The following is a 25,012-nucleotide window of genomic DNA, read 5'->3' as shown; positions in this document are numbered from 1 at the left end:
GGGAAACACAGTTACAGAAGTGTTTGTGCTAGATTGTGGTTTATGTGCATTCTTAGAGGCATGATTTTGAGGTTTGGCAGACATAGTGCTCCATGCAACTGTGACAGAATAGCCTCTCTGTTAACCACTCAGTCTGCCTGCCTGAGTTGCTTGCAGGTGGACTGTTAGATCTGGCATCCTTAGGGTGGTATTTCCACAGACTGTTTGACTTTTGCATCTCCTTTTTGCTGGTTCATTTTGTTGGCCATAGGACTCTGAGCACTTTACCACTGCTAACTAGTGCTAAAGTGCATGGGCTTCTCCTCTAGTCATGATGAACTTGGTGTATACCTGAGTGGCATAGTTATCATATTGATAAATCTGTGTCTGTTGTAAAGTGGTATACCATATACCCAGGACTTTTACTTCAAATTCTACTAGTGGGCCTGCAGCACTCATTGTGCCACCCACATAAGTAGCCTTTCAAACCTATCTCAGGCCTGCCACTGCAGTGCCTGTGTATGCAGTTTACTGCCACTTCGACTGGTCATTTAAAACTACTTGACAAGCCTTAAACTCCCTTTTTTACATATGTAACCCCTAAGGTAGGCCCTGGGGGCAGGGTGCTATGTAAGTAAAAGGTAGGACATGTACAGTTATGTTTTGAATGTCCTGGCAGTTACTAGCAGCCTATTTGGTTTTACACTACATTGAGGTATACCCCTCTCATAGGCAAGCATTGGGAACTCCTTAAGATACTTTAAAGCTGCAATTCCTGATCATAGAGGAGCAGCTTTTTTATATTTGATATGTTTGGAATGGTAATATTAAATCCTCCTCACTGTTGACGTTGGATGTAACATTGCTGTTTTAGAAATGTCACCTTTCTCTGTACTTATTGCGCTTTGTGCCTGACAACCTGTCTCCAATACATGTCTGGTTTGGGTGACAGCTACACATTGTGCATTCCCTCTAGAAAGCTACAAACACAGGAAGGGGAGGCTCATCTGAATTCTGAGCACTCATCTGGATTCTGATGGCTGTCCTGGGCAGGAAGGAGGAGAGGTGGCTGACAGTTACATCTGAATAGGCTGTGTCCTGTTCTCACACAAAGCACTGATTTACCCCCCCCCCCCCAGGGTTAGCCTGGCAGGCAAGACCGGGCTGAAATGGATCCATGTGCACTTCAGAAAGTTCTTTTGAAGTCACTCCCTACATCAAAGGCAGTTTTGGGTAAAAGTACTGGGACTCTGGCCCCACCAAATCAGACACTGCTTGGAAACTTGTAACCAGACACTGCTTGCTCTACATCTGCACATTACCAGAAGGCCTGCTGTGCTGCCAGGAGGGGCTGCCACTTTGCTAACAGTTGTACTGTGTTTGCCTGCTGCTTGCTACGTGTTTTGTTGCAGGAGGGACTGCCACTCTACAACCTGCCTTGTGTACTGGCCTTCTGCCTGCTACCTCTGTGCTGTTTTCACTACCCATGTTCTCCAAGGGCTTGTTGGCTTGCCCCAATACCCCAAAGTCTCAGGGCCAGAAAAGACTTCAAACCCCCTAAAGGCAGGAGGGGTTCTACAGCAGTCAAGCAGTCTGCTCTGACCTGCATTTATGGGTGACTTGGTTTTCAAATCAACTAGTGCGCCTTCCCGTTTGCGGAGGACTCAGCGCTCCAATATTCAACAACCATCTCAACTCATGCCCATCTCCGCCGTGCTCACAGCAGCTGTGCCGCCTTCAGTAAGGCTCCCCACAACTCTTTGCCCTGGTGGCAAGGGCGTGTCCTGAAGTACGAGACTCATCGGCCTTCTTCATGCCAGAGCTGCACTGTGAGACCTGCATCATCCTCCACTGGGGATTCTGATCAGCTGACGATACTCCTGAGGCCCGCAGACATCTCCCACAGCCCAACTCCTGGCTTGACCCAGACACTGCAGGCTTATATTCTCCAACAACACTCTAAGGTACTGCACTTTGCCAATCCCACACTCCTTACAGGCAGCTTCCCAGGCACCAGAGCACAGCCTGAGTGGTCCACTGACCCCCTTCCTGTACTATCTGGCTTCAGGGGCTTACTTTCATTTGATACCATATGGCAGCCTCAGTGGTGGAACCCCCTCCCATATTTAATTGTTTCTGTTTGGTGGGGCGTGACCGCTCACAAACAGTGAAATACAGGGAGAGCTCTGAGCATTGTATTTTTCTTTTGTGACTTAAAAAAAAGTGCATATATTGCATTTGAAACATTTGGTCTCATTTTGCTAATAATACAGAAAGCTATTGGTATAACCCTGCGTGGAGACTTTTGTGGGGTATTCATTGTGTTGCTGTGTGTGTTGCACAAATACTTTATACATTGCCTCTTTTGATAAGCCTGCCTGCTTTGCACCAAGCTACCAGAGGGTGAGCACAGGTTATCTGATTTGTGTATCTAGCTTACAGTGATTAGAGTGGTGGATTCTGCCTGGCCAGGGTGTGTACTTTAGCTAACCAGAAACTCAATTTCTAACATGGACCAAAAGTATTTTTTACATACTTCCCTGATGGATGGAAAGAGTACGGGCTGTCAAACGTTTACATATAACATCATCCACCTGATTTAGAGAGGACAATATTATGTTTTTCTTTGCTGTTTCTCACCTCAAGGCAAACCCTCGAGTTTAGGGGCATAAAAAAAGAAAAAGAATATTACTCCTACACCATGGGAGACACCTCTCATGGTATAGGGCCCATTAGTTTTCCATTTTTCAATAACAAACTCCTGCTTTGGGAGATTGTTTTTAAGAAATGTAAAACTTTGTAAAAATTTGAAGCAGCTGTTTTACAACATTGATAATAACCCTGTAACAGCAATCCCTGCCAATGTTTAGAGTTGGCCACAGGGCCAGCAGCCAATTCTAAATTTGTTAGGAGAAGGAGTCTCGATATGGCACAGGTAAAATGCTCCGCAATACAGACAGAAGGGCCTCTAAATCAGGCCCTTAGTGTAGTATTATCACTTTACCATTGTAAATTCAAGTTAATTAATCCAAGGTGGGAAAATGTCATAGGGAGAAACATTCTTACATGGTAAGTAAGTATTGATCCTAGTATGCAGCACTTAAATTCCTAACACAATAAAACTTTCTTTACAGGCATTACTGAAAGGAGTGAAGAACATGAAGGTTTGATTTGTGCGCCTTCGTCACATGCATACACCCAATATCTTTATAGTTTTTTTTTCCTTATGGAAGAATCTGAAATGATTTTACACATATCTTGATTATCAAACCTTGCGTACTCACTTGCAAGTGGCTTATTTCAATGGACCCATAATAGAATGCCGGTATTACAAGTTTTTGTTTTTCACAAAAAGATTTTGGCTGCTGAACTGTTGTAATCTCCTGTTAGTTACCTACCCCAGAATTATGAGGACCCCGAGTAAGTAATTTCAGGGTTGAAAATGATGGAAACTATTCCAGGGCACTCAAAATCCAGACCAAATTGTTACAATTACAGAAAATGATAACATGTATAATAGTTGACAAACTATTTCTTTTTGCTTAAATCTATTTTTATCTTTTACCTAGATGGACGTGAGCATTCTTGGAGGGGAAAAATGCATCACGGAATTGAGTCACTGCCAAATGAGAAAAAAACAGCAAGACCCTTGTCTCCTGCTAAAGACTTGCAGTCTAACTCATACAACAGCCAACGTCTAAACGGCATGGTAGAAAATAATGAACATGAAGAAAGTGGACTAAAGGAAGTGGAAATAAATGATGAAAGAACTTGTCATTTGCAGTTTCCAAATTGGTCAAAAAAGCCTGAAATGGACATAGTATCAAAGAAAGACAATGGGGCGTACTACCTCAGTAAGGACACATTTTGTGTAAATGAATCATGTCCACCAGAAGATCAAAGAGTGTATCAGTGTGAGAGAGTTCTAGACAGAAGCAATACTTGCACATTTCAATCCAAATTACCAGAAATAAGCAGGAAAAAGGTGTTGCTCAGGAAGGACTTAGTACTTTCCAGCTGCAGTCAAGAGGAAATGGAATATTCGGATTTTAATGAGTTACTATTAGATCAACCAACTATTCCCAAGTCAAGCCTAATTTTTAATGACATTCAAGAAAGCAGTGGTTTGGGTTCCCCTAGGACAAGCACAGTAGTTCAAAAGATTCTGATATCTTATAATGAAAAAGTCGAATCTCTGCCACACCACACACCGTTCTTGAGGTCTCCGGCTGTACGGGGCCACATAGATGAGCCTCCTGCTGATACACAAATGACACAAAACTGTGCAACACTGGAGAACTCTGTTCAAACGTTGACCCTATCAGCTGAAGCTTCTGTATTTTTAATGAATGAGAAGACATTGCCATTGGTTGTTAGTCCTGGAAGGATAAAAGTTGAAGCAAGTCATGTAAACCCCCAAGGTGCAGGCAATTCCCCAAATGGAAATGATGAAGAAACTTGCAAAAAAGGCCTGATGTCCAAAAGCACACTTGAGTGCGAGCAGGTAGTACCTACTTTTTGCTACATCACAAAATGATAATATTGGATTGAAGCACTGAACAAGTAGTACAAGTTTGGCATGCTGTGAAATGCATATTGTATGCAGAAATCTTAAATCCTTTAAAAAAATGTTGTTTGCTTTAACTGTGTGTCTTTGAAAAAGACCAGAGGAAAATAATTTCCTACTATGTATGTCGTAGAATCGCAACGGCTCCACTTATATGCTATGCTTTCAAAACTTCCCTCATTTCAGTTTACTCTCCAACCATTATTATATTTGTTCAACCTCACAGGAACGATTTGTTTATAAATATGTTTTAATTTTGTAATAATCTACCGAGTTAGACTTGCTGTTATGGCGCTAACACAATACTTTTTCATGAACTGTTAAATGACCGGATGATTTTAAAGGGCGATCTACTACAACATTTTTCAACACGAAAAATATTTTACAGCACACATAGAAAGTGGAAATCGTCTCTATTGAGAAGGTGTCCCTTCCTGCTCAAAAACAATCACCCCTAAAACACAGACACCATTGCCCCATGGCACAAGGGTGCCTGCTCTTGCACATGGCAGCCATTTGTGCGTCAGAACACGCGAAAGGACAGGAATGGGACCTATCTGATAGATACAGTACATTCCTGCCATTTATTTTGGCCATTGGGCAGCACAGCAGGAAGGCTTGCGATGCTGCCCTTCTGCGAAATATTGCAAATGAGGCCCTCTGTGTGGTTATTCTGTGATAATATGTGGTACCACAGAGAAAGCAGTCTTCACTTAGGGTGTAGGAACTCTGATTGAAGATTCAGTCTTAAGTGTTGGCAATGCTCTGTTATACCTTTAGTTTATCTTCTGATATTTATGGACAGCAGAGCTAAATGTTTAGATATTATGTCCTCACACAATGAGATGTACGCTTCCAGGAAACAGCCTACTGCACATCTGTTATCCAATGTCTGTCCATACTTTGTGGGGATGAGGATGCTTGTCCAGGATTTGCCTCAGTGTTCAGTCAAAAAGCCTACCTTTGTTAGCTTCCCTTATAAAGATGGGACGGAACAATTGAACATTTGTACATAACTTGTGGTTGTGATGCTGTATTATGTAATTGCAGTTTGTAGTGTGCCATTCTGGGGGTGACCCAAAGGGGGAAGGGTGGCAGATAGCAAAGTTCTTGGATAAGGAGCCATGTTATGAGGTATCATCTAAATTAGTGTTCATTTTGAGGCTAGCAAATAGAAAGTGGCAGAACGTTTCAAACTATGAGGTTTAGTGTCATTAGGGACTACAATCTACAAAGCAAGACAAAGGCAGTAGTGAAATTTGACATGGATGATTCAGACCATTGATTGATCATAGAGGGACTCAAATATGATCCTGTTTTGTTCTGAGAGCCACTGCACAACCCTAGCTATTAATGTTGCAGTTCTATAGGTTACTCTGGTTCAAAAGACAATCTGCTGCATTCAGCATGGACTTCATGCGGTTAGGGGTTTTAAAGGAAGCCCCAGCAAAAGTCTCTTGCGGTGGTCTAATGAAAGGGAGGTTGATGTTGGCATGATCTCTGTATGTAGTAATGCTAGGAAACTTTTTCGTGTGGAGCAAGAACCTATGAAAGGAAATAATACAGTGGAGCACCAGAGCTGGATGTGGTCATTGAAGTCAATGATGTCTGTGTAATCAGGATTCATTATCAACCACCACTAGCTATTCCAATCTCCAATGACCAGTAGCTAGGAAACATGAGTAGTGACAGCAGGGACTCATCTTCGTTGAAGCTAATCAAGATTTGAAGGTCAAATGGAATGTTCTGATGACATCTGCAAGAGGATGTAGTTGCTCATTAGAGTAGAGCAATTAGAGTCACATTTGTCGCGTAGCATGCTACTCGCCGTAAAGTGCTTCAACGCCTCGTCAGGGATAGTAATCGGTATATAAATACAATTACAATTACATAGAAGGCTTTTGGGTCAGATCTGGTAGGCACGCCAACGGCCATGGAGAATGTCCTGTTTGCATGTGGCTAGGATTGCTGTATGTAAGTAAATTATGAATTTCATTCTACATGGCATGTTGAGATCACATAAGTGTTGCATGTCTTAACCAAGATTATCACCTTGTCTGTATATAGCTACAATGGAATATTAGTAATTGAAATATTCGCAGTAATGTTTACGCTTTTTTAGAGATGGACTTCACCTAAATGTATAGTAACTTGTCTAACACATGTGTGGTGAATACCTCCGTTTCACACAATTACTTCATTTGCGAGTAGAACTAGATCTGTTATTTTTTTCAGTGGTGGGATTACAAGCCATTATAATTTCTATATGTGGCTGTTCCTTGCTTCAATGACCTTTCTATAAGTGACTGTAGTTTTAATAATGAGCTGCCTAAGACTCACGCAAGAGCTTTGACAAAAACCTACATTTATTCCAGATAATCAAATAGTTATTAAAGGTTTGTGTTCGCTTGATAATTTCAGGACATGAAACAGTTCTCATCTCCTCTTGCGTTGGTGTCTTACATTTTTAATATAAGCACAACTATATGCTTCAATTTGTATTTTTTTGGCCTAAAGATATCATATTCTGAGGCTTATCCTCCATAGTTTCATATTATAAGTAAAAACAATGGATTTGCCCACCGATTCAGTCTCATGTCTTGCTAGGATAAAATAGTAGAAATATTTCAATGACATTGTATCTTCAAAGACTTTCGAGTTGCAGACACTTTCTAATGGCATCTGTTTGGAGGAGAAAGTCACTAGCATGGTAAATGGATGTGGGGCCTTGTACTGAGTGAAGACTGCATGTGAAAATGATATTCAGACTTTTATTTTGGCCATTACACCTTAATATAAAAAACAGGGAGGGGGGGGGGGGGGAGGGGAAGAAGTAAACTTGACAAAAAGGCCCATCTTCCTACTAATTAAGTTCTAACAAACAAACGAAGGCCTGTCTGTTCTGACGTAGATTAACCCACCACAGGATGATGGGAAAAAACGATGTTTTTTTTTTAGATAACCCTCACCCACCAGGGTTGCCCCTTGGTGGCACGCTTCGTCATCAGGTTCTTCCCATTTTGCTGAGGGAAGAGACTTGCTGCTACATACGAAGTACCAGAGAGCACTGCATAGTTTAATAGGATGATGTAAGTAAATAGGAGTGGGAGGGCTCTTGTGTAGAGGGTTAAAAATATCTGCCTAGTAGGTTGGTGAATCCTTTATTTAATCCTCTAGGTGCCTTCCTATGGGTCTACATGTTTCAAGCCTGTCACCAAGGCTTTTCATCAAGACCAAGGAAATTAGCTCCCTGATTCCACTCCTAAGGTAGTGCTCAAATATGACTCTAGCACACACTCTGCATGCTAAAATAAAAATATGAATTGATTGCACCTACTTTGTTGCTTAATACCTACTTGGCATACTGCTTAATACATGTAACTGACCAAACGTTTGCCTAATGAGTCCTCCAGTGGTAAGGTATGCTTGTAGTCACACCAACACCAAAGCGGCACCTTGGCATATTAACCTAGGTTAATCACCTTGGGCTTCTGAAGTAGGTATTAAGCGACAAAATAGGTGTGATCAACTCTGTGATAGAACTACCTTAAGAATGCGTAGTATATTAGGAATGCTGTGTTAGTAAAGAACTTTCTTTCTCTTAAAAAATTAGGCCTGGGCTGGAACAGCTTGACTGTTATATTATATGCTCTGATCCCACCACGCTACCTTTTTGAGAAACCTTTTACTGATACCCATCAAGTGTAGTACTTTGCCCAGTTTGCAGAGCCACAGTTGGAGGGACCCCAGGACACCATTGGCAAACGACCTCAAAGCCCATGGTTAGATCCCTATAGACCCAGTGCGCCCTTTGCCACCTTGGATAGAGACTGATAGCACCAAAAAAAATCTGTAATGGAATTTCTAGCTTTACATTGGGGTATACACACACTCTCTTTGTGTGACGTCGTATAAGCTGACAGGTGGAGTTCTCTTAACATTTTAGATAAACTACCCACTACTGTACATTGTAAGGTTATTGGACATCACCACGGAAATAGGCACAAGACAAATATCTTCACTTTGAAACATAACTACAATCTTCGCCCCCATACTCTCTAACTTGTCATTGTATAAATTGATAATTCTTTCTGTGCTGGCTATTAGCTTTCTTGCAGATTTTTAAATGAAAGGATATTCTTGCAGGCTTCTTTATGTTGATTTTCCATTTTTCTGCATCCCCAGTATTAGAAATAACGATAACATATCGTTGAAAAACCTCATGAGGAGAAAGGTTTATCTAAACAATTTTCAGATAATTAATTGTTTTGCTAGCCAGGTTTTCTACATCTCATTGAACGTAACAATTAAATTAAAGAAATTAAACAAATATGTGGTAGAAAAACTGGGGTGGGTGTTCTGTTACACACAAGTACGTTTTGGGGTTTGCATCTGCCTCGCACTCTTAAGGCCTAGATGTAGGTAATAGCAAATTACCGAATGGTAAATACCGAATTTTACCGATTCGGTATTCACTATTCGGTAATTGCTATGTAGGTAAAATATTCGGTAAAAATACAGAATCTGTAAGATTTGGTAATTACCGATTCTGTAATTACAAAATCGCTATTTGCCATTGATTCCTATGGACCTTGAAGCCCATAGGAATAAATGGCAAAAACCGATTCTGTAATTACAGAATCGGTAAAATTACCAAATTTGCAAGGGTGACAGGGTGTCACTTTGACACCCTGTTGCACCCCTATTTCTGGCTTGTGTGCCATGTGACACACAGACATGCCCTTAGGGCATGTCTGTGTGCGACATGGCACAGGTGTACATGCACAGATGTGCATGTACACTGGAATTCGTTATTTACCACGGAATAGTATTCCATGGTAAATAACGATTCGGTAAGGGCCTGTGGCACTGATTACAGTGCCACCTACATCTTGATTTACAGAATCTGTAAATTTACCGATTCGGTATTTTACTGAGTCTGTAAATTTACCGAATCGATAAATATACCGATTCTGTAATTAAAATGCCCCCTACATGCCAAATCCCAAATACCGGTCGGTAACGGCCGAAATCGGCCGTTACCGGACGGTAATTGGCGACCTACATCTGGCCCTTAATGTTTCTTTATTCCTGCTCTAGCAAACTTCAGGCCTCTCTGGATTAGCCTAATCTGAATTTTCTAATTTAAATTGTTGCTGAAATGTTAAATTACCTTTCCATGGTAAAATTCTTGAAAATGTTTTTGCTTTCCTCACCCATTCTGTAATTTTGGTTGTCTACCCCTCATGCGAGGTATTTGCATGGAATGTATAATTAATGTGATATGAATTTTCTGTGCTAGGGGTGTTAACATTGGGATAAAAAAAGAAACACTGTTTATTTTTTTCTCTCATTCTTGTAAAACGTATCCTCAGCACTCTTGCCTTTAGCATGACCTTGAAAGTCTCTATCTCTTTAACTGTCGCGCAGAGGTCATAGTTTTTGTCATTCTTTTACAGTTACTTTAATATTTTTCTTGTCTCTACCAGATACACATAGATTCTTCTCATTAGCGTCCTTGTCACCTATTAATACGACTATAAGTAACTTAACGAACACCACAAAATCTCACTTTTTATGACAAGGCTAGGGCCCAGATGTAATGGCAAATTACCGAATGGTAAATACCGAATTTTACAGATTCGGTATTTACTATTCGGTAATTGCTATGTAGGTAAAATATTCGGTAAAAATACCGAATCGGTAAGATTTGGTAATTACCGATTCGGTAATTACAGAATCTGTATTTGCCATTGATTCCTACGGGCCTTGAAGCCCATAGGATTCCATAGCAAATACCAATTCGGTAATTACCGAATCGGTAAATTTACCGATTTTACAAGGGGGACGGGGTGTCACTTTGACACCCTGTTTCACCCCTGTTTCTGGCTTGTGTGCCATGTGACACACAGACATGCCCTTAGGGCATGTCTGTGTGCCACATGGCACAGGTGTACATGCACAGATGTGCATGTACACTGGAATTTGTTATTTACCATGAAATAGTATTCCATGGTAAATAACGATTCGGTAAGGGCCTGTGGCACTGATTACAGTGCCACCTACATATGGATTTACAGAATCGGTATATTTACCGATTCGGTATTTTACCGATTCTGTAAATTTACCAAATTGGTAAATATACCGATTCTGTAAATATGAGGCCCCCTACATGTCAAATCCCAAATACCGGTCGGTAACGGCCGAAATCGGCCGTTACCGAACAGTATTTGGCGACCTACATCTGGCCGTGAATCCTTAGAATAAAAAAGAAAATGAAAGCTGGTTTTCATGTGAAAATTACTAGCAAATGGGGGCAAGATGGTGGTCGCATGAGACCGTAGCTGTGCACAGACCAGTAGAGAGTCAAAATCACCAAATGCTGCATTGAAAAATATGGAATGATGAACCCGGCAAATTGCAACGTGGAATCACAGCACCCCCCAAGGATCTGCAGGAGCTATTTACAGTTAGGGCCCGATTCCGATCTCACTCGTAAGTGCACCGAACGCAATCCGGACAGAAAAAATACGAGCCATAAAGGTGTTTTCCACCCAACTCATACAGCTGTACGAGCGAGCAAGTACGATGCGAGTAACATGAAAATCACCGACGGAATAGTTTCCGGGTCTGAACAGCTCCGTACGTCTCCTCCATAAGCAAACCGTGCTGTGAAATGGATGCGATTTACGACCAAGCCAGTCCGATGCAAGCGTCGGACAGCGGTTCGAGTCGAAGTTTCCGGCTCGCAAAACGTCCGGGACTATGACTTTGGGGTTCCGCGTCGGACCCTCAGTCTCCCGCAGCCTTAAGACTCCAACACAGGGGGAGACCCAAGGGTATCCCCAACACTGGCGTGTACGGTGTGGATGGCACTGGCGCGTACCCACTGTAGGGGGCGCCTTTGCACGAGCCATACCCATTCAGTCAATGGGAGCCCATGTACGCGTCATACGACCGGCTCCCATTGACTTCTATGAGAGTCTGACCAAGCCGAGTCCGGCAGCATGTGGCCGCATCATATTCGCGCAGTGCGACTGCAGGAGTCCGGCTCGGTCGGAAAACACCCCAGATCCGGCTTGGTCGGAGAGCTTTCCGACCCAGATCGGAATCGGGCCCTTAATAGGAACCGTCATTGGGCTTTCGGTTCTCTGACACTTCAGCAAAATAAAATCAGAGGTTTCCACGGACCACAGCAGATGATACCTGGCTACGTCTCCGTGAAGGCTGTAGCTGAAGCTGGGACCACTGACATGGGACCAAAGGCAGCAGCGGGAGCCACAAAGGCGAGGATGGCCCATCTGGCTTTGAGAGGGCAATCTGAGGCTGGTGATTCAATCTAGGAAACCGGGACGGCGGCTGCAGATGGATAACCAGCGCAGACTCCACAACATGGGCGAAGGGGAGCAGTAGCCGATCCGCGAAGAAAGGAGGAGGCGGGAGCGCACAGAAGGGTCACCCGGCTAGCCCTACTGTGGTTGAACTACTGAGAGGCCTGGCTGGAAAAGCAGTTCCAGGTCTCGAAGAGCTGGGGCAGAGCAGGGTATGTCCAGGGATTGCAGGTACGGCAGAGGGCCAACTGCGAGAGGAACTGAGAGATGTAGAGAATTTACTTTCAGCTGAGACTGAAGGTAGGCCAGGGGACGCCTCCCCTCACCCTAGAGCTGATACCGGGGGGAAAGGAGGATGATATGCCGAATGTCGGAACGGCTCTCAATACAGAAAACCCCTGCAAGGCAGTTATGGGTGGAGGTGAACTGGCTCCCCTGCATGACGCCTCGAACTTACTTTATCAAGAGCACCTATTAAGCGCTAGGTTTACTAGTCAGCCTCAAGGCGATTCTAGGGCTAATAGGGTCAATGATGGCAATATAGACAGGGAACCAGATAAGGAACCCAGCGATTTCTGATGGTGGCAAATGGTCGGAGGACTCGTCAGTTAATACTACAGAACTGAGCAATAACGATCTGGATGAGGATAATGGCGGTAAGGCTAGAACTGTTTTGAGGGAATAAAAAAGGAGACAGGGTGGCAAGGATCTAACCATCAGGCCATATCAATGCATCGCAAGGAGACACGTCAAGATGGACATAAGGCCCAGGCAGCGATGCGAAAGGTGCATGGAGTGGTACGGAAGCTGACCAAGACATGTAGCATATTTGGGGAACGGCTGACTGATGTTGAGTCCAGGATATTCTCTACAGAATCCGACCTTGTAACAAGCCAATCCTTAGCAAATTCAAATAAGGCACAGTTAGTTGACATCAAATGGAAGCTGCGAAGAAACAACCTGTGGGTGCTTGGAGTTCCTGAAGGGGTCAAGGGGGCTGATGTCCGCTCATATGTGGTCGACCTATTACGAGATACGCTCCCCGAACTTACGGATTGGAACTGGGCTTTAGAGGTGCAACAAGCACATTGTGTTCCCTTTGTACAGAAGCAGCCAGCAAGGGCAGGGGCACTTCAACATACCATTTTGGTATATTTTGGCAATCTTTTTCTGCTCGAAGCGGTTTGTGAAAAAGCCAGGCCAGAAGCAAAGAGAACCTGGAATGTGATTTCTTACTTTGTCTGTCCTGATTTTTGCCACTCCACCGTTAAAAGCCATTTCAGGACAGAAATGCTCAAGCCTTTTTAAATAACCCAGCACGACTAAAGGTAATCTGGGAGGGGCAAACTAGATTTTTTCTGTCAGAAATTAAAGCTAAAGAGTACCTAGATGGCTTGTCGGGCTAGATCCAATCTAGTACTTAATTTAGTAAAGAGAATCTGATCATGGGTAAGAAGGGGGAAAGAAGGAAGGAAAAAACAAAAACAAAGGCAAAAAAACATATATATATATATATATGTAATTTGTTTAAGAAACTTGTGTGGGTTGGGAAAACATGGTGAAAGGGGTAGCGGGTTCACTTATCTTTTTTCTTGGAGAGAAATCTGGGGTTTTTTTTTGTTTTGTTTGCAAGCAGCATGTAGGTTAAAAGGAGAGGAAGATATGAGCATTAAGGCTCTCGGTCTGTGTAGCACACTCATCATGTACAGACTCAGGAAAGTCTGAATGCCTCGAGTGGGAAGGCGGGAGCACAGGGGAGGAGGTGGGGGGTGTATGAGGCTGGGGTGGAGGAGGGGAAAGGAAAAGGGGTTGGATGGAAAAATGGGGGGAAAAAACATATCCAGAAATGATATTAATAACGAAGCATGTGTACAGCTAAAAGAGAAAAATAGAAAGCAGATCATGAGACTAAAGATGGAAGAGAAAAAGAGCAAAAGATTACGAAGAGGAGCTGTTTGGGAACCCGCAACGAAATTGGGATGGGGAGGATAACTATTTACTCATGGAATGTATCGGGGCAGAGTGATAGGGCAAAGAGGGCAAGACAAGTTGAATTTATGAGAATGAATGCTATGGATGTACTATGCCTACAAGAGACCCACATTCCTTGGGAGGAAAAGAGAATTACTGAGGTTTGGTGTATATAATATCTTGGCATATACATCTCAGACCTCAAATATTCGAGGGGTGGCTATTCTAGCAAAGACCGCTCTAGGTTTGGACAAATGCAAGGCTGTGGATATATTGGGGAGGTGGGCTATAGTAGAACTAGCAGTGAGAGGCACCATGTGCTCGATCTATGGATCAAATCGAGATGATCCTCAGATTTTTGAAGATTCGGAAGTAGAACTTGCCACATGGCCCAACCCTTTAATTTTATGTAGAGATCTTAATATCTCTCTGGATCAACAGAAACAAGGGGGATATTGCGGTAGGAAGCCTAGGGTTTACAGGACTTTCAACTCTAGCCATGGGTTGGTAGATATTTGGGCTACAAAATATCCGAATAACCCCGGGTATACATACTACTCGTGTCAGCACATAAAATATGTCAGGATTGATTATTGCTATGGGACAAGGGATGTATTACACAGGGCTGGCATCAAGAAACTTTCAAAGATAATATCCGATCATAACCCTTTAATTATAGAAATTGAAATAGAAAATTTTAAGAGACCTCGGAGCAAATGAACGTTTGATAGAAAATTGCTAGTGAACAACGAATATATTGCACACGTAAAGAGATGGTCACAAGAATTATTCGATATAAACAGATTCAGTGCTAGTAGGGGGGTTGTTTGGGACTCTTTTAAGGCCGATCTTAGAGGTGAAACCATCAGTTTTGTTGCCAGGGCTAAGACTCAGCGCGTGATCAAAAACCAACAATTAATGTGGGATTTGGCCAAGGCAGAAGAGGAACATACTTTGATAATAGCACCGGGATTAGAGGGGGCTCAAATGCAATATCGGATAATCGCTTTAAAAGCAGAATTTAATAAATAAGTGGCTAACACAAAGATCTGCAGAGGAATAATATTCCCATCAGAATGGTTCTTATGAAAACGGAGAGCAAGATTTAGAAGGTTAGCCCTACGTACTAGGCAGAAGATATATCTGAATTTAATACCCTCTATTAAAATAAACGGACAAGCTTTTAGCGACCCTGAAGATATTATCAAGGGGTTTCAGGATTACTATTGAACCCTATATCAAGATGACATTAATAAAGGTAGCCCTGAAGTCGCACAGGAGATATTGCGGTTAGTGACAAGCATTGAAATCGGTGGGGGCCTTGAGGGGTCAATGAAAGAAAAGCTTGACGAAGAAATCACTCTGGAGGAAGTCCACATAGCATTGCATGGAATGGCCCTAGGGAAAGACGCTGGCGCTGACAAAATACCTTTGGAGGTATATAAGATTTTAGGAATAACTATAACACCCCTCTTAGTAGACCTGTTTAGGGGTGTACAATATAGTGGAAGCCCCCCTGAGTCTTAGAAAGAAACGGATATCATAATCTTCACCAAAAAAGGGAAACCAAAAGATAATCCATCTTCGTATCGGCCAATATCTTTAATTAATTCAGACACGAAAATCTATTCTAAGATCTTGGCCAATTGGTTAGGGATGGTTATAGAACATCTAGTCTCCCCGTGGCAACACGGTTTTATACCAGGTAAAGGAACTACAGACCATATCCGCAGGGTTATTTCTCTTTTTGACATCATAACCGGGACGGGGGGCCAGATGGCTATGATCCTCCTCGATATCGAAAAGGCTTTCGATCGGGTGTCTTGGGAGTTTTTATGGGGATTTTGGAGCTGAATGGCTTCGGATCACAGTTTATAAGGGTAATTAAGGCAATGTATTGTCAACCAAGAGCTCGATTACAACTCATGCGGAAGGAATCTAGTAATATAATTATATCTAGGGGGACCAGGCAAGGGTGCCCTTGTTCCCCTATTTTATTTGCTTTATATATCAATCCACTAGTGAGTAAGCTATTACAGACTGGGAAGATCGAACCGATAATAACTAGGAGGTACGAGACTAAAGTATTGGCATACGCTGACGATGTTGCAGTGCTCACCACAAATCCAGCAGAGGCAATCAGGTAAATAGTAAAGATTGCCGAGAGTTATGGGCGCCTTTCTGGCTATGCATTGAACAAGGCGAAAACGATTGTTATATGCACAGATAACATAGATTATAATGATTCCAGACAAGCAGATTCAGAGGTTTATTTTGGGGTCCGAGTTAGTGCTAAGGTGGATCTAAGGAGGGTTATTGGACTACATCTGGCTATCATAGGAAAAGGAAACTTTTTAAAAATGACCATGCTACCAAACATTTTGTATTTGTTTCGTGCTATACCTCTAGCAGTGGAGGATAATATATTGAGAGCCTTGGAGTCAACTTTTTCTATTTTAATTTAGCAGTATGGGAAGGTCAGCAGGGCTTTAAAATATCTGGCTTTACCACAAGACAGAGGCAGTCTTGCAATTCCTAATATTACCCTATATTACTGGGCGTCCCTCCTTCATCAGATGGTCTCCCTGTTTGTAGTGGGTAGAAATAATGAACTAGAGCAAAAACTGAGAATACCTACAATGGATTACATTTCTATTGGGAAAGAAGCGCCAGGGTTGCTGGTAAGACAATTGGAGCAGACCTACAATAGGAAGGTACGCTTCAAAGTAATCTACGGCTCATGGAAAATATGGAAACAGGTTTCTAAATGTATGGCAATTCCGAAAATCTGTAGATATACCCTCTTGTGGCGCTCATCAGTATTTCCAGTCCAGATTAATGATGCTATGGGGAAGAAATGGGAAACACTGGGGGTAGGTGGGTGTCAATTTTCTAAGCTTCAGTAAGTGTTTGGAATACCAGATAATCAATATGTTAAATACGTTCAGATTAGTAGCATTCTTATCCTGAGTAGACCAAGGCTGCCGGATGCGGAGTCAAGGGGAATCTCCACAAGGATCGTCCGTATCCCGACGGTACTTATTGCTGAAAGCACCGCAAGACGAGACCCTTTATTTTGACTGCGGGGGCGTGCTGAGAGCTGATACTCGCCTGAACCCTAAACTCTGTGAAACAAAGCTGCTACGCGCTAATTTGTAACGCGATTAAGCCGATTCAGTCTCCGGCCCCGAACCTACTACCACGCTGCTTTATTCGCATATTAGGACTCTTCTGTGCCTAGGGTTCCAGGAAGGTTCCGAAACCCTGTTTGTTGTTTAAAGGTGGTGACCTGCCATCATTTCCCCTTGGGTGGACTGCTTAAGTGAATTCGGGCCTGAATACAAGAGTGCCTGGATATCAGAAGCATTTGTGATACTGTTACCTACCACCCCCTCTCCTTCCCTTTCTTTTGCCCTGACGAAGGTGCGGCCAGTCTACGGGCCTGGCACCGAAACGCGCGTCGGCGTTGAAACAACTTGCCCTGAACCTTTAATCACCGATCTCCGGCCTATGGCTGAGAGGACATGTTCAGGATGTTCTCAGAGCATTATTCCTTAATTCCTGTCTGAGTTGAACGAATGAATTATGTATGAGAATGTTTGTTAGTGATTGATGAATGTGTTTGAGTTTGAATGCAGGAAGGCTGGTTGTTGATGGGGTGTTTTTTATCTTGTTATATTGAAATGTTTGAATAAATGAATATGTCTATATGCACTCTAAAACATGAAGTAAATAAAAATAAAAATGATATATTTTTTTATAAATTTGAATGTGTTCTTGTCTGAATCTAATGTGGCACTGATACATTGGTGAGCGCTAAATGGGTGACTATTGGGAAAAAAAACTGGACTCTTGAAGAGCCTATTATTGATTGAAAACGGGGCAGATCTATCTTTTTCTTCGCCTACAAGGATTAAAGTAGACAAGATCCCATTGACGGAAGTTATTACTAGGAAATCTAGTAAAATCATGAATATTCACAGCTTGTTACTTGGAAAAGTACCAGATGATTTAGAAAGAACTGAAACAACGGGCAACATAATTTGGAAACCCTGATGTAGATATTTATATTAAGGGTGGGCGTAGTTCGCGAAGTAGCGCTACGCGAAGCTACGCGAAGTGCACTTCGCACTACGCGAACTTCACGTAGCACTACGCGAGCTGCTTAGTAGCATGTTTGCACTGTGCAAGATGCTTTTTCAATGATTGCACAGTGCGGACAAGCATCCGGCACTGTGCAATCATTGAAAATGGCATCTTGCACAGTGCGAGCTGTAGTTTTCTGCTGCTCGAGTAGATTTTTACTCGAGCAGCAGCTTTCTCAACGTGAACTGGTAGTTTCTCATTGCGAGCGGTCGCGAGCATGCACAACCACTCGCAATGAGAAACCTGACCTCCCCACGTTGAGAATCTCGCAAGGATGTCATTTTTGCTTGCTCGCGGTCGCGAACATTACGTTGAGGACCGCGAACAAGCAAAAAATAACCGCTGCACTACGCTACGCTACGCTGCACTACGCGTGTTTACACTGTGCTACGTGCAGCTCGCGTAGTGCGAAGTTGCGCAAACTTCGCAAACTATGCGAGCGTAGCATAGTACTTCGCCCAGGGTTAATTTATATGAGCCTATCCCTAACCGCCAAAATACTTTTATCTACAAGCTTATAGGCTCAACTGTATGAAATTATATTTCACACCTTTTAAGTTATTTATGTGGGGAAAAAGGTCTGATGATAAGTGTCCTAGATGTGGGATAGGACCTGTCACATTGATTCACATGATGTATGAATATGATAAATTGTCTGTATTGAAAGAAGGGCTGCTTTGCTTTTGGGAAAAATTATTTGGCTTCAGATTGCAACTGACCCCTACGCTGCTGATTCTGGGATATGATAGCTCCCTGGGCCTTAATACAGCACAAGAATACTGCCTTTTTTTGGGTAGGTACTGCGATATTCAGGATAATGTTAGCCACAAGATGGAAAGATGCAGAACCACCTACATTCCATATGTGGCTTGCCAGGCTTCTGAGAGCTTATCATCAAGAGATGGCTATTTATGCCTGTAGGGGTAGGCAGGCCTAAATCCGGGGAAAGAAGATATGGGCACATATCTCTGAGTGGAGCAGAGCAACCAGGTAGGTGTAAGCGAGAATTAATTTGTGTTTTTAGAGGCTTGTTGTATCCCAAGTTTGTTTTTAAGTGTGATTATTATCTGACCAAGGAGCTTATACAGTAACATTAAATTGGGGTTGGGTATAATAAATTGTTATGCTTTCTTTTGTTTTCTTTTTAGATTCTGGGTGTCCCTAATGTATAGTCCCGGATTAACTGTACTATGCTTGGCCGGACTGATTGTATACCAATGTACTCTATTAACTGCCCGTTAAGATGATATTAGTTAGATTTTAGGTTAATAATTGCTCCAGCTTTCTTTTAACGTTGTCTGTATTAATGATTTTATGATCTATTTTAGCAATAGCCGTCCTTTTGTACTGCATTCATTGTTTTATGACCTGATTGCTGATTGCTATTTATATTGTAACTGTGAAAAATATTTTCTGGATATGTTTGAATTAAAGAAAATTACTAGCAAATTAAAGTTCTATAATTCCTTTAAGACTACTTAAACAATGATTAAATTATTACACGGTGAAGTTAGTATCACTAGTGAAGTTGAAAAAATATGCTTGCTTGGTTATAATGTCAAATTCATTATTTAAGAAGAATGGTCGTTTCTCACTTCTGTTTTCCAATAAATGTAATGTAAATAGCTGCGTTAGCTCCCCCCACATTTAATCTGCACAGGCTGTTATTACAATGTACGCCATGCAGTGCACATGCAATAAATGATAGTGGTGCTGATTCTTTAGAGGCATGCATTACGACTCATTTGAAATAATCTGGTTATGTTTGTAAAACAAGGAAGAATCCAACTTTTCACTGAACATTTAGGGCCTCATTTATCAGCACTTTTGCCCCTCCGGAATGTCACTTTTTGAAGTTCTGATGGCACTGCGTGCCCCAGCATATTTACAAGGCCAAGATCAACCACTTTATGTGGCTTTTCATTACATTGTAAATATGTGCTCCTGTTAGAAATGGGGTTTCTGGAAGGCTAGGGTAGGCAGAAAGTCAGGGCAAGGGAGTTACACACTGAAGATAACACCTGCTCACCCCCTTGGTAGCTTGGCAGAGCATACAGGCTTATCCCAGAGGCAATGTGTAAAGCGTTTGTGCAACACACTCACACAGCAGTGACACCCTGGGCACACCACAAACGAAACTCCACACAAGGTTATATAAAAAAATATCCTTTGTATTGCACATACAAACACATTAGACCATAACTCACTTTGTAGCATGAAAAGCACATTAGACCACATAACATAAATCACTGCACCATTAGGCACTGGCCAGGACATCATACAGTTTCAGAAATCACTTGTCAAATGGGGCCACTTATAATATATTGTAATCATGTAAATACTGGTAGGGCGCATACATTAGAAAATGACCATCTCTTAACATTTAAACTGCCTTTTAAAGCAATGCCCAGTATCCACACCACTGCAAGGCATACATGACATAAACTTCAGTGCCAGGGCGTAAACTGTAGGATAAAAACACATGGATCACCCGAAGCACAGTGAACCAGTCACAACATCGAATAAAAATATCGACTGGACAGAATATTGAGTTTTTTTTCATAGAATGGACAGAATATCGAATTGCAAAAATATAGTGGTGCAAAATATCGAAATTCAGGTAAGAAAGTTTGATTTTCATAATATTTAAGTTAGTAATATCAAGTCATAATATCACATTTTTTAGTGTTTTGAGTGTTAGTATATGTGTTAAAAGTATGTATTATTTTTGTAATGTATGTTTGATTTTTTTTTTAAAGTAATGAATGTTATGTTATTTAATTTTTGCGTAATTGGTGTTGATAATTAATTTATTGTTAATTAATTATTAATAGGTAATTATCTTTTATTAATTGATTAATTGAGAATTATAGTAATTGTATCAATTTATTTTTTAGAGCGGGTTGTGGATTTATAGAGGAATAGGGTGGAAAGTAATGTAATTGTAATTAAATAAATACTGAAGTATTTTTTTTATTGATAATTATTTATTGTTAATTAATTATTATTTGGTAACTAATTTTTATTAATTGATAATTATATAAATTGTATTAATTTATTATTTGGAGTTGGTTGTGGGTTTATAGGGGAATAGAGAGTGAAGTAATTTAATTGTAATTAAGTAAATATTGAGATAATTTTTGTGTATTGATAATTGATTTACTGTTAATTGTTAATAGTTTGATATTACTTATGAATTTGTTGTATTGAACATGTATTTGCTAATTAATTATTAATAGGTACTTAGGGCCAGATGTAGGTAAATTTTATTTTCCGACCTCTTAAATACCGAGTCATACCGACTCGGTATTTCAGAGGTCGGAAAATAAAAATACCGAGATGTAGGTAATTGCAGATGTGCAATTACCGAATCGGAAACAGTCGGTAATTTCCGATGCGGTAAATACCGACCAGTTGATGCCCATGCATTCCTATGGGCTTTGAAGCCCATAGGAATGAACGGGCATTTACCGGTCGGTATTTACCACATCGGTAAATACCGATAGCCACAAGGGAGCAGGGGGTGTCACTTTGACACCCTCTGGCACCCCCAAAAGAGGCTCGGGTGCCATGTGGCAGGCATACCTGCCCTAAGGGCAGGTCTGCCTGTCATATGGCATAGGTGTGCATGCACACATGTGCATGCACACCTGAAACGGAATTTTACCATCAAGTATTATTTGATGGTAAAATACCGATTTTGTACTGCTTGTGGGACTCAGAAGAGTCCCACCTACATACCAATTTACCGGTATCCATAATGTTACCGACTCTGTATTTTACATACTCGGTAAATTTACCTATCGGTAAATTTACCGAGTCTGTAAATTACAGGGACCTACATGTCAAATTGCTTTTACCGGGTGGTAACGGCCGAATTCGGCCGTTACCACCCGGTAAAAGCCTACCTACATCTGGCCCTTAATGTTTTATAAATAATATTTATTGGTATTTATAATTAATTAATTATTTAATATTTTGTGATTGGTAATTCATTTTTATTAATACTTTATTGGTATTGATAATTAATTTATTTTTATTTAATTATTAGATCATTAATTTCCCTACTGTTGCACTCACTGGATTGGGAATAGTAATTTTTACCCCTACGCTATCCAACACTTTCTCTATTGTTGCCTTCTCTGGAGTGGGAATAGTAATTTTACCCCTACGCTATCCATTGCTATCCAACGCTTTCCGTACTGTTGCACACACTGGAGTGGGAATAGTAATTTTTACCCCTACGCTATTCAACACTTTCACTACTGTTGCACTCTCTGGAGTGGGTATAGTAATTTTTACCCCCACGCTATCCAATGCTTTCCCCACTGTTGCACTCACTGGAGTGAGAATAGTATTGTTTACCCCTACTCTATCCAACCCTTTCCCTACTGTTGCACTCACTGGAGTGGAAATAATAATTTGTACCCTCCCAGTATCCAACGCTTTCCCTGCTGTTGTACTCATTGGAGGGCGAATAGTAATTTATACCCTCCCTCTATCCAACGCTTTCCCTACTGTTTCACCCACTGGAGTGGGAATAGTCATTTTTATCTACCCGCTATCCAATGCTTTCCCTATTGTTGCACTCACTGGAGTGGGAATAGTAATTTTTACCCTCCAGCTATCCGACGCTTTCCTTACTGTTGCACTCACTGGAGGGGAAATAGTCATTTTTACCCTCCCGCTATCCAACGCTTTCCCTACGGTTGCACTCACTGGAGTGGGAATAGTAATTTTTACCCTCCCGCTATCCAACGCTCTCCCTACTGTTGCACTCACTGGAGAGGGAATAGTAATTTTTACCCTCCCGCTATCCAACGCTTTCCCTACTGTTGCACTCACTGGAGTGGGAATAGTAAATGTTACCTTCCCGCTATCCTATGCTAAAAATATTGAATATTATTTAATATTATTAAGTTAATATATATGTATTAAAAATAAAAATGCATGTTTATGTTTCTTAACTTTCATTAATTATTTAATAATGTTAAGGTTATTTAAGTATTTTTAAGTATGTTTTACTTAATTATATTTATCATTGCATTAATTTTAAGAAATTTTTAAAATTCGATATTTTAACATACTAGATTATTTACAACAATATTTTGTATTCGATATTTTTGTACTTACCTGTTTGTAGATAGGAATTTGATATTCTGGTAGTCAATATTTTTTCACTGATATTTTTGCAGGTCGATGTTTTGCTCCTCAATATTCTGTTAGTGATTCCCCAAGCACAGATTCTATCAGGCAGGTTAGCTTAAAGCTACACTTATAAATCACCAGACTTCACAAGACTATAGGAACATCGCTCAGTGTCCCCATAATAAGAAAGGGGGCAGAGTTCAGCAATCCCAGCACAGATCATGAAGGCATCATAAACATCCCAAGGCAGACACCATCACCAGGCTTATCTTTTTTATGTCATGGAAATCTCAACATGGGATCATTGGGGGAGGCGGTTTGCTCCGGGATCGCGGGGGCTCATACTCACCCTGGGCCACTTCTCACTGAGTGCGACTGCTGGCTTGCACGGCAGTTCTGTTGCAGATTCATGGTCTGCGGAGGGACTTCACTAAGCCTCCCCCAGACTTTCTCACCAGGAGTGGCTGGGGCAGCCACGTCGATGCCGGCTTCTACTGGTTGCCAAGGCTTAGGAGCCAGCTGCAGCCACGCTGACTTGAACACCACAGATTTTCCTGAAGTAAAGGTCAGCTACCTTTACTCTCTGCGCTGCGGGCTGCTGTTGGGCGCCCGTGAGGCTCTGGTGTCCTCCAGCGGTTGGGCCCTGCCTTCCCTAACATAAATGCAGGGTAGGCTCCCGCCTGGGACTTCCCTAGCGGCTCTTCTGTTGCTACGGCAACCAGGAGGGACCACGTTCCCAATAAACTAACTGCAGCGGCTCTTTGTGAAGAAAATTCCACAGACGTAAGAAACCAGTAAATTCCTATACAATAAAGCGCCAGGATTTCCAAAATAAAGTGAAAGCACAAGGAACTCCCAGTACACAAGGAATTACCAATGGTGCAAGGAATACTTTGATGTCCCTGAGTCTTCCAGAACAGAAGGCGAGCACACACACGCCCTTGGAGACTCTTCTCAAGCAGGGGGTCACAGCACACAGCAATGTCCTTGTCCTTTCCTTGGTTGAATCGAAATTTGCCTAGCTTACGTAACGGTAAGTTTCAATTCTATTAAGGACACGGAGGCGAGGATTATGCTATATCTTCCTTCGCTTTATTAACATAAAGAAACCACAGCAGCTCAGGAAAAGATATAATAAGAACACAAGATGCTTTAAACATAAAGTATTGACGTAATGTTCAACAAAAAAATCAACAACAACTCCCAAGAGTCTCTTTGCTTATAATAATAGTCCATAGTCCTTTGTCTCTGTCCATCGTCCCTATATAACCAGACTTCCCATCATCTTCCTCCTCTTTCTTCGCGCAGATCACGCTTAAGCCTCATTGGTCCTGTTTAGCACCGTCGTTGCCTGCCAAAAAAGGAACAGCATCAGCGAGGTGGCCCAGGAAACGCGACAACAAGGCGAGGAGCATTCAATGAACAACACAGTACTGACAACGTAAAGGAAAACGCTTTACTTACTGCCATACGGGTGGGTAGAGACACCACTGTAGTCCGGGTGGGATAATCCTCGCCTCCGTGTCCTTAATAGAATTGAAACTTACCATTACGTAAGCTAGGCAAATTTCGATTCTATGTCAGGACCGGAGGCTTCAGATTATGCTAGTTTAAAGCTTACTTACCACCAACTGAGCCAAATCCACCACCGGCTTAAAATAAAACCTCCTGAAGGTGGAATCCGAGGACCAGTCCGCTGCTCGCATAAGGTCCTCGAGACGAGCACCCACCGAGAATGCCTTAGAGGCCATGGCCCCCCTGGCGGAGTGTGCTCCAAAGAGAGAAGTATTGATGCCCGCTTCCTGCATGACCCAACGCACCCACCGAGCAATAGTGGGGGAGGAGACAGCTTTGTGTGGCTTCCGCAGGG

General features: G+C 41.9%; 1 protein-coding gene across 1 annotated transcript in view; it reads left to right on the top strand.

Moving 5' to 3' along the window:
• The window catches only part of KNDC1 (kinase non-catalytic C-lobe domain containing 1), a 757,927-nt gene that overhangs the window by 216,138 nt on the left and 516,777 nt on the right, over positions 1 to 25,012 (top strand). Inside the window, exon 6 of the mRNA XM_086922530.1 lies at positions 3,549 to 4,483. Coding sequence (XP_086778656.1) covers positions 3,549 to 4,483 — 935 coding nt within the window. The remainder of the gene's footprint in view (positions 1 to 3,548; positions 4,484 to 25,012) is intronic.

This window comes from Lissotriton vulgaris, chromosome 5, assembly GCF_964263255.1.
Source record: "Lissotriton vulgaris chromosome 5, aLisVul1.2, whole genome shotgun sequence".
NCBI lineage: Eukaryota > Metazoa > Chordata > Amphibia > Caudata > Salamandridae > Lissotriton > Lissotriton vulgaris.
The sequence above is the reverse complement of the archived record's forward strand: the minus strand, read 5'-3'. Positions and strand labels throughout refer to the sequence as shown.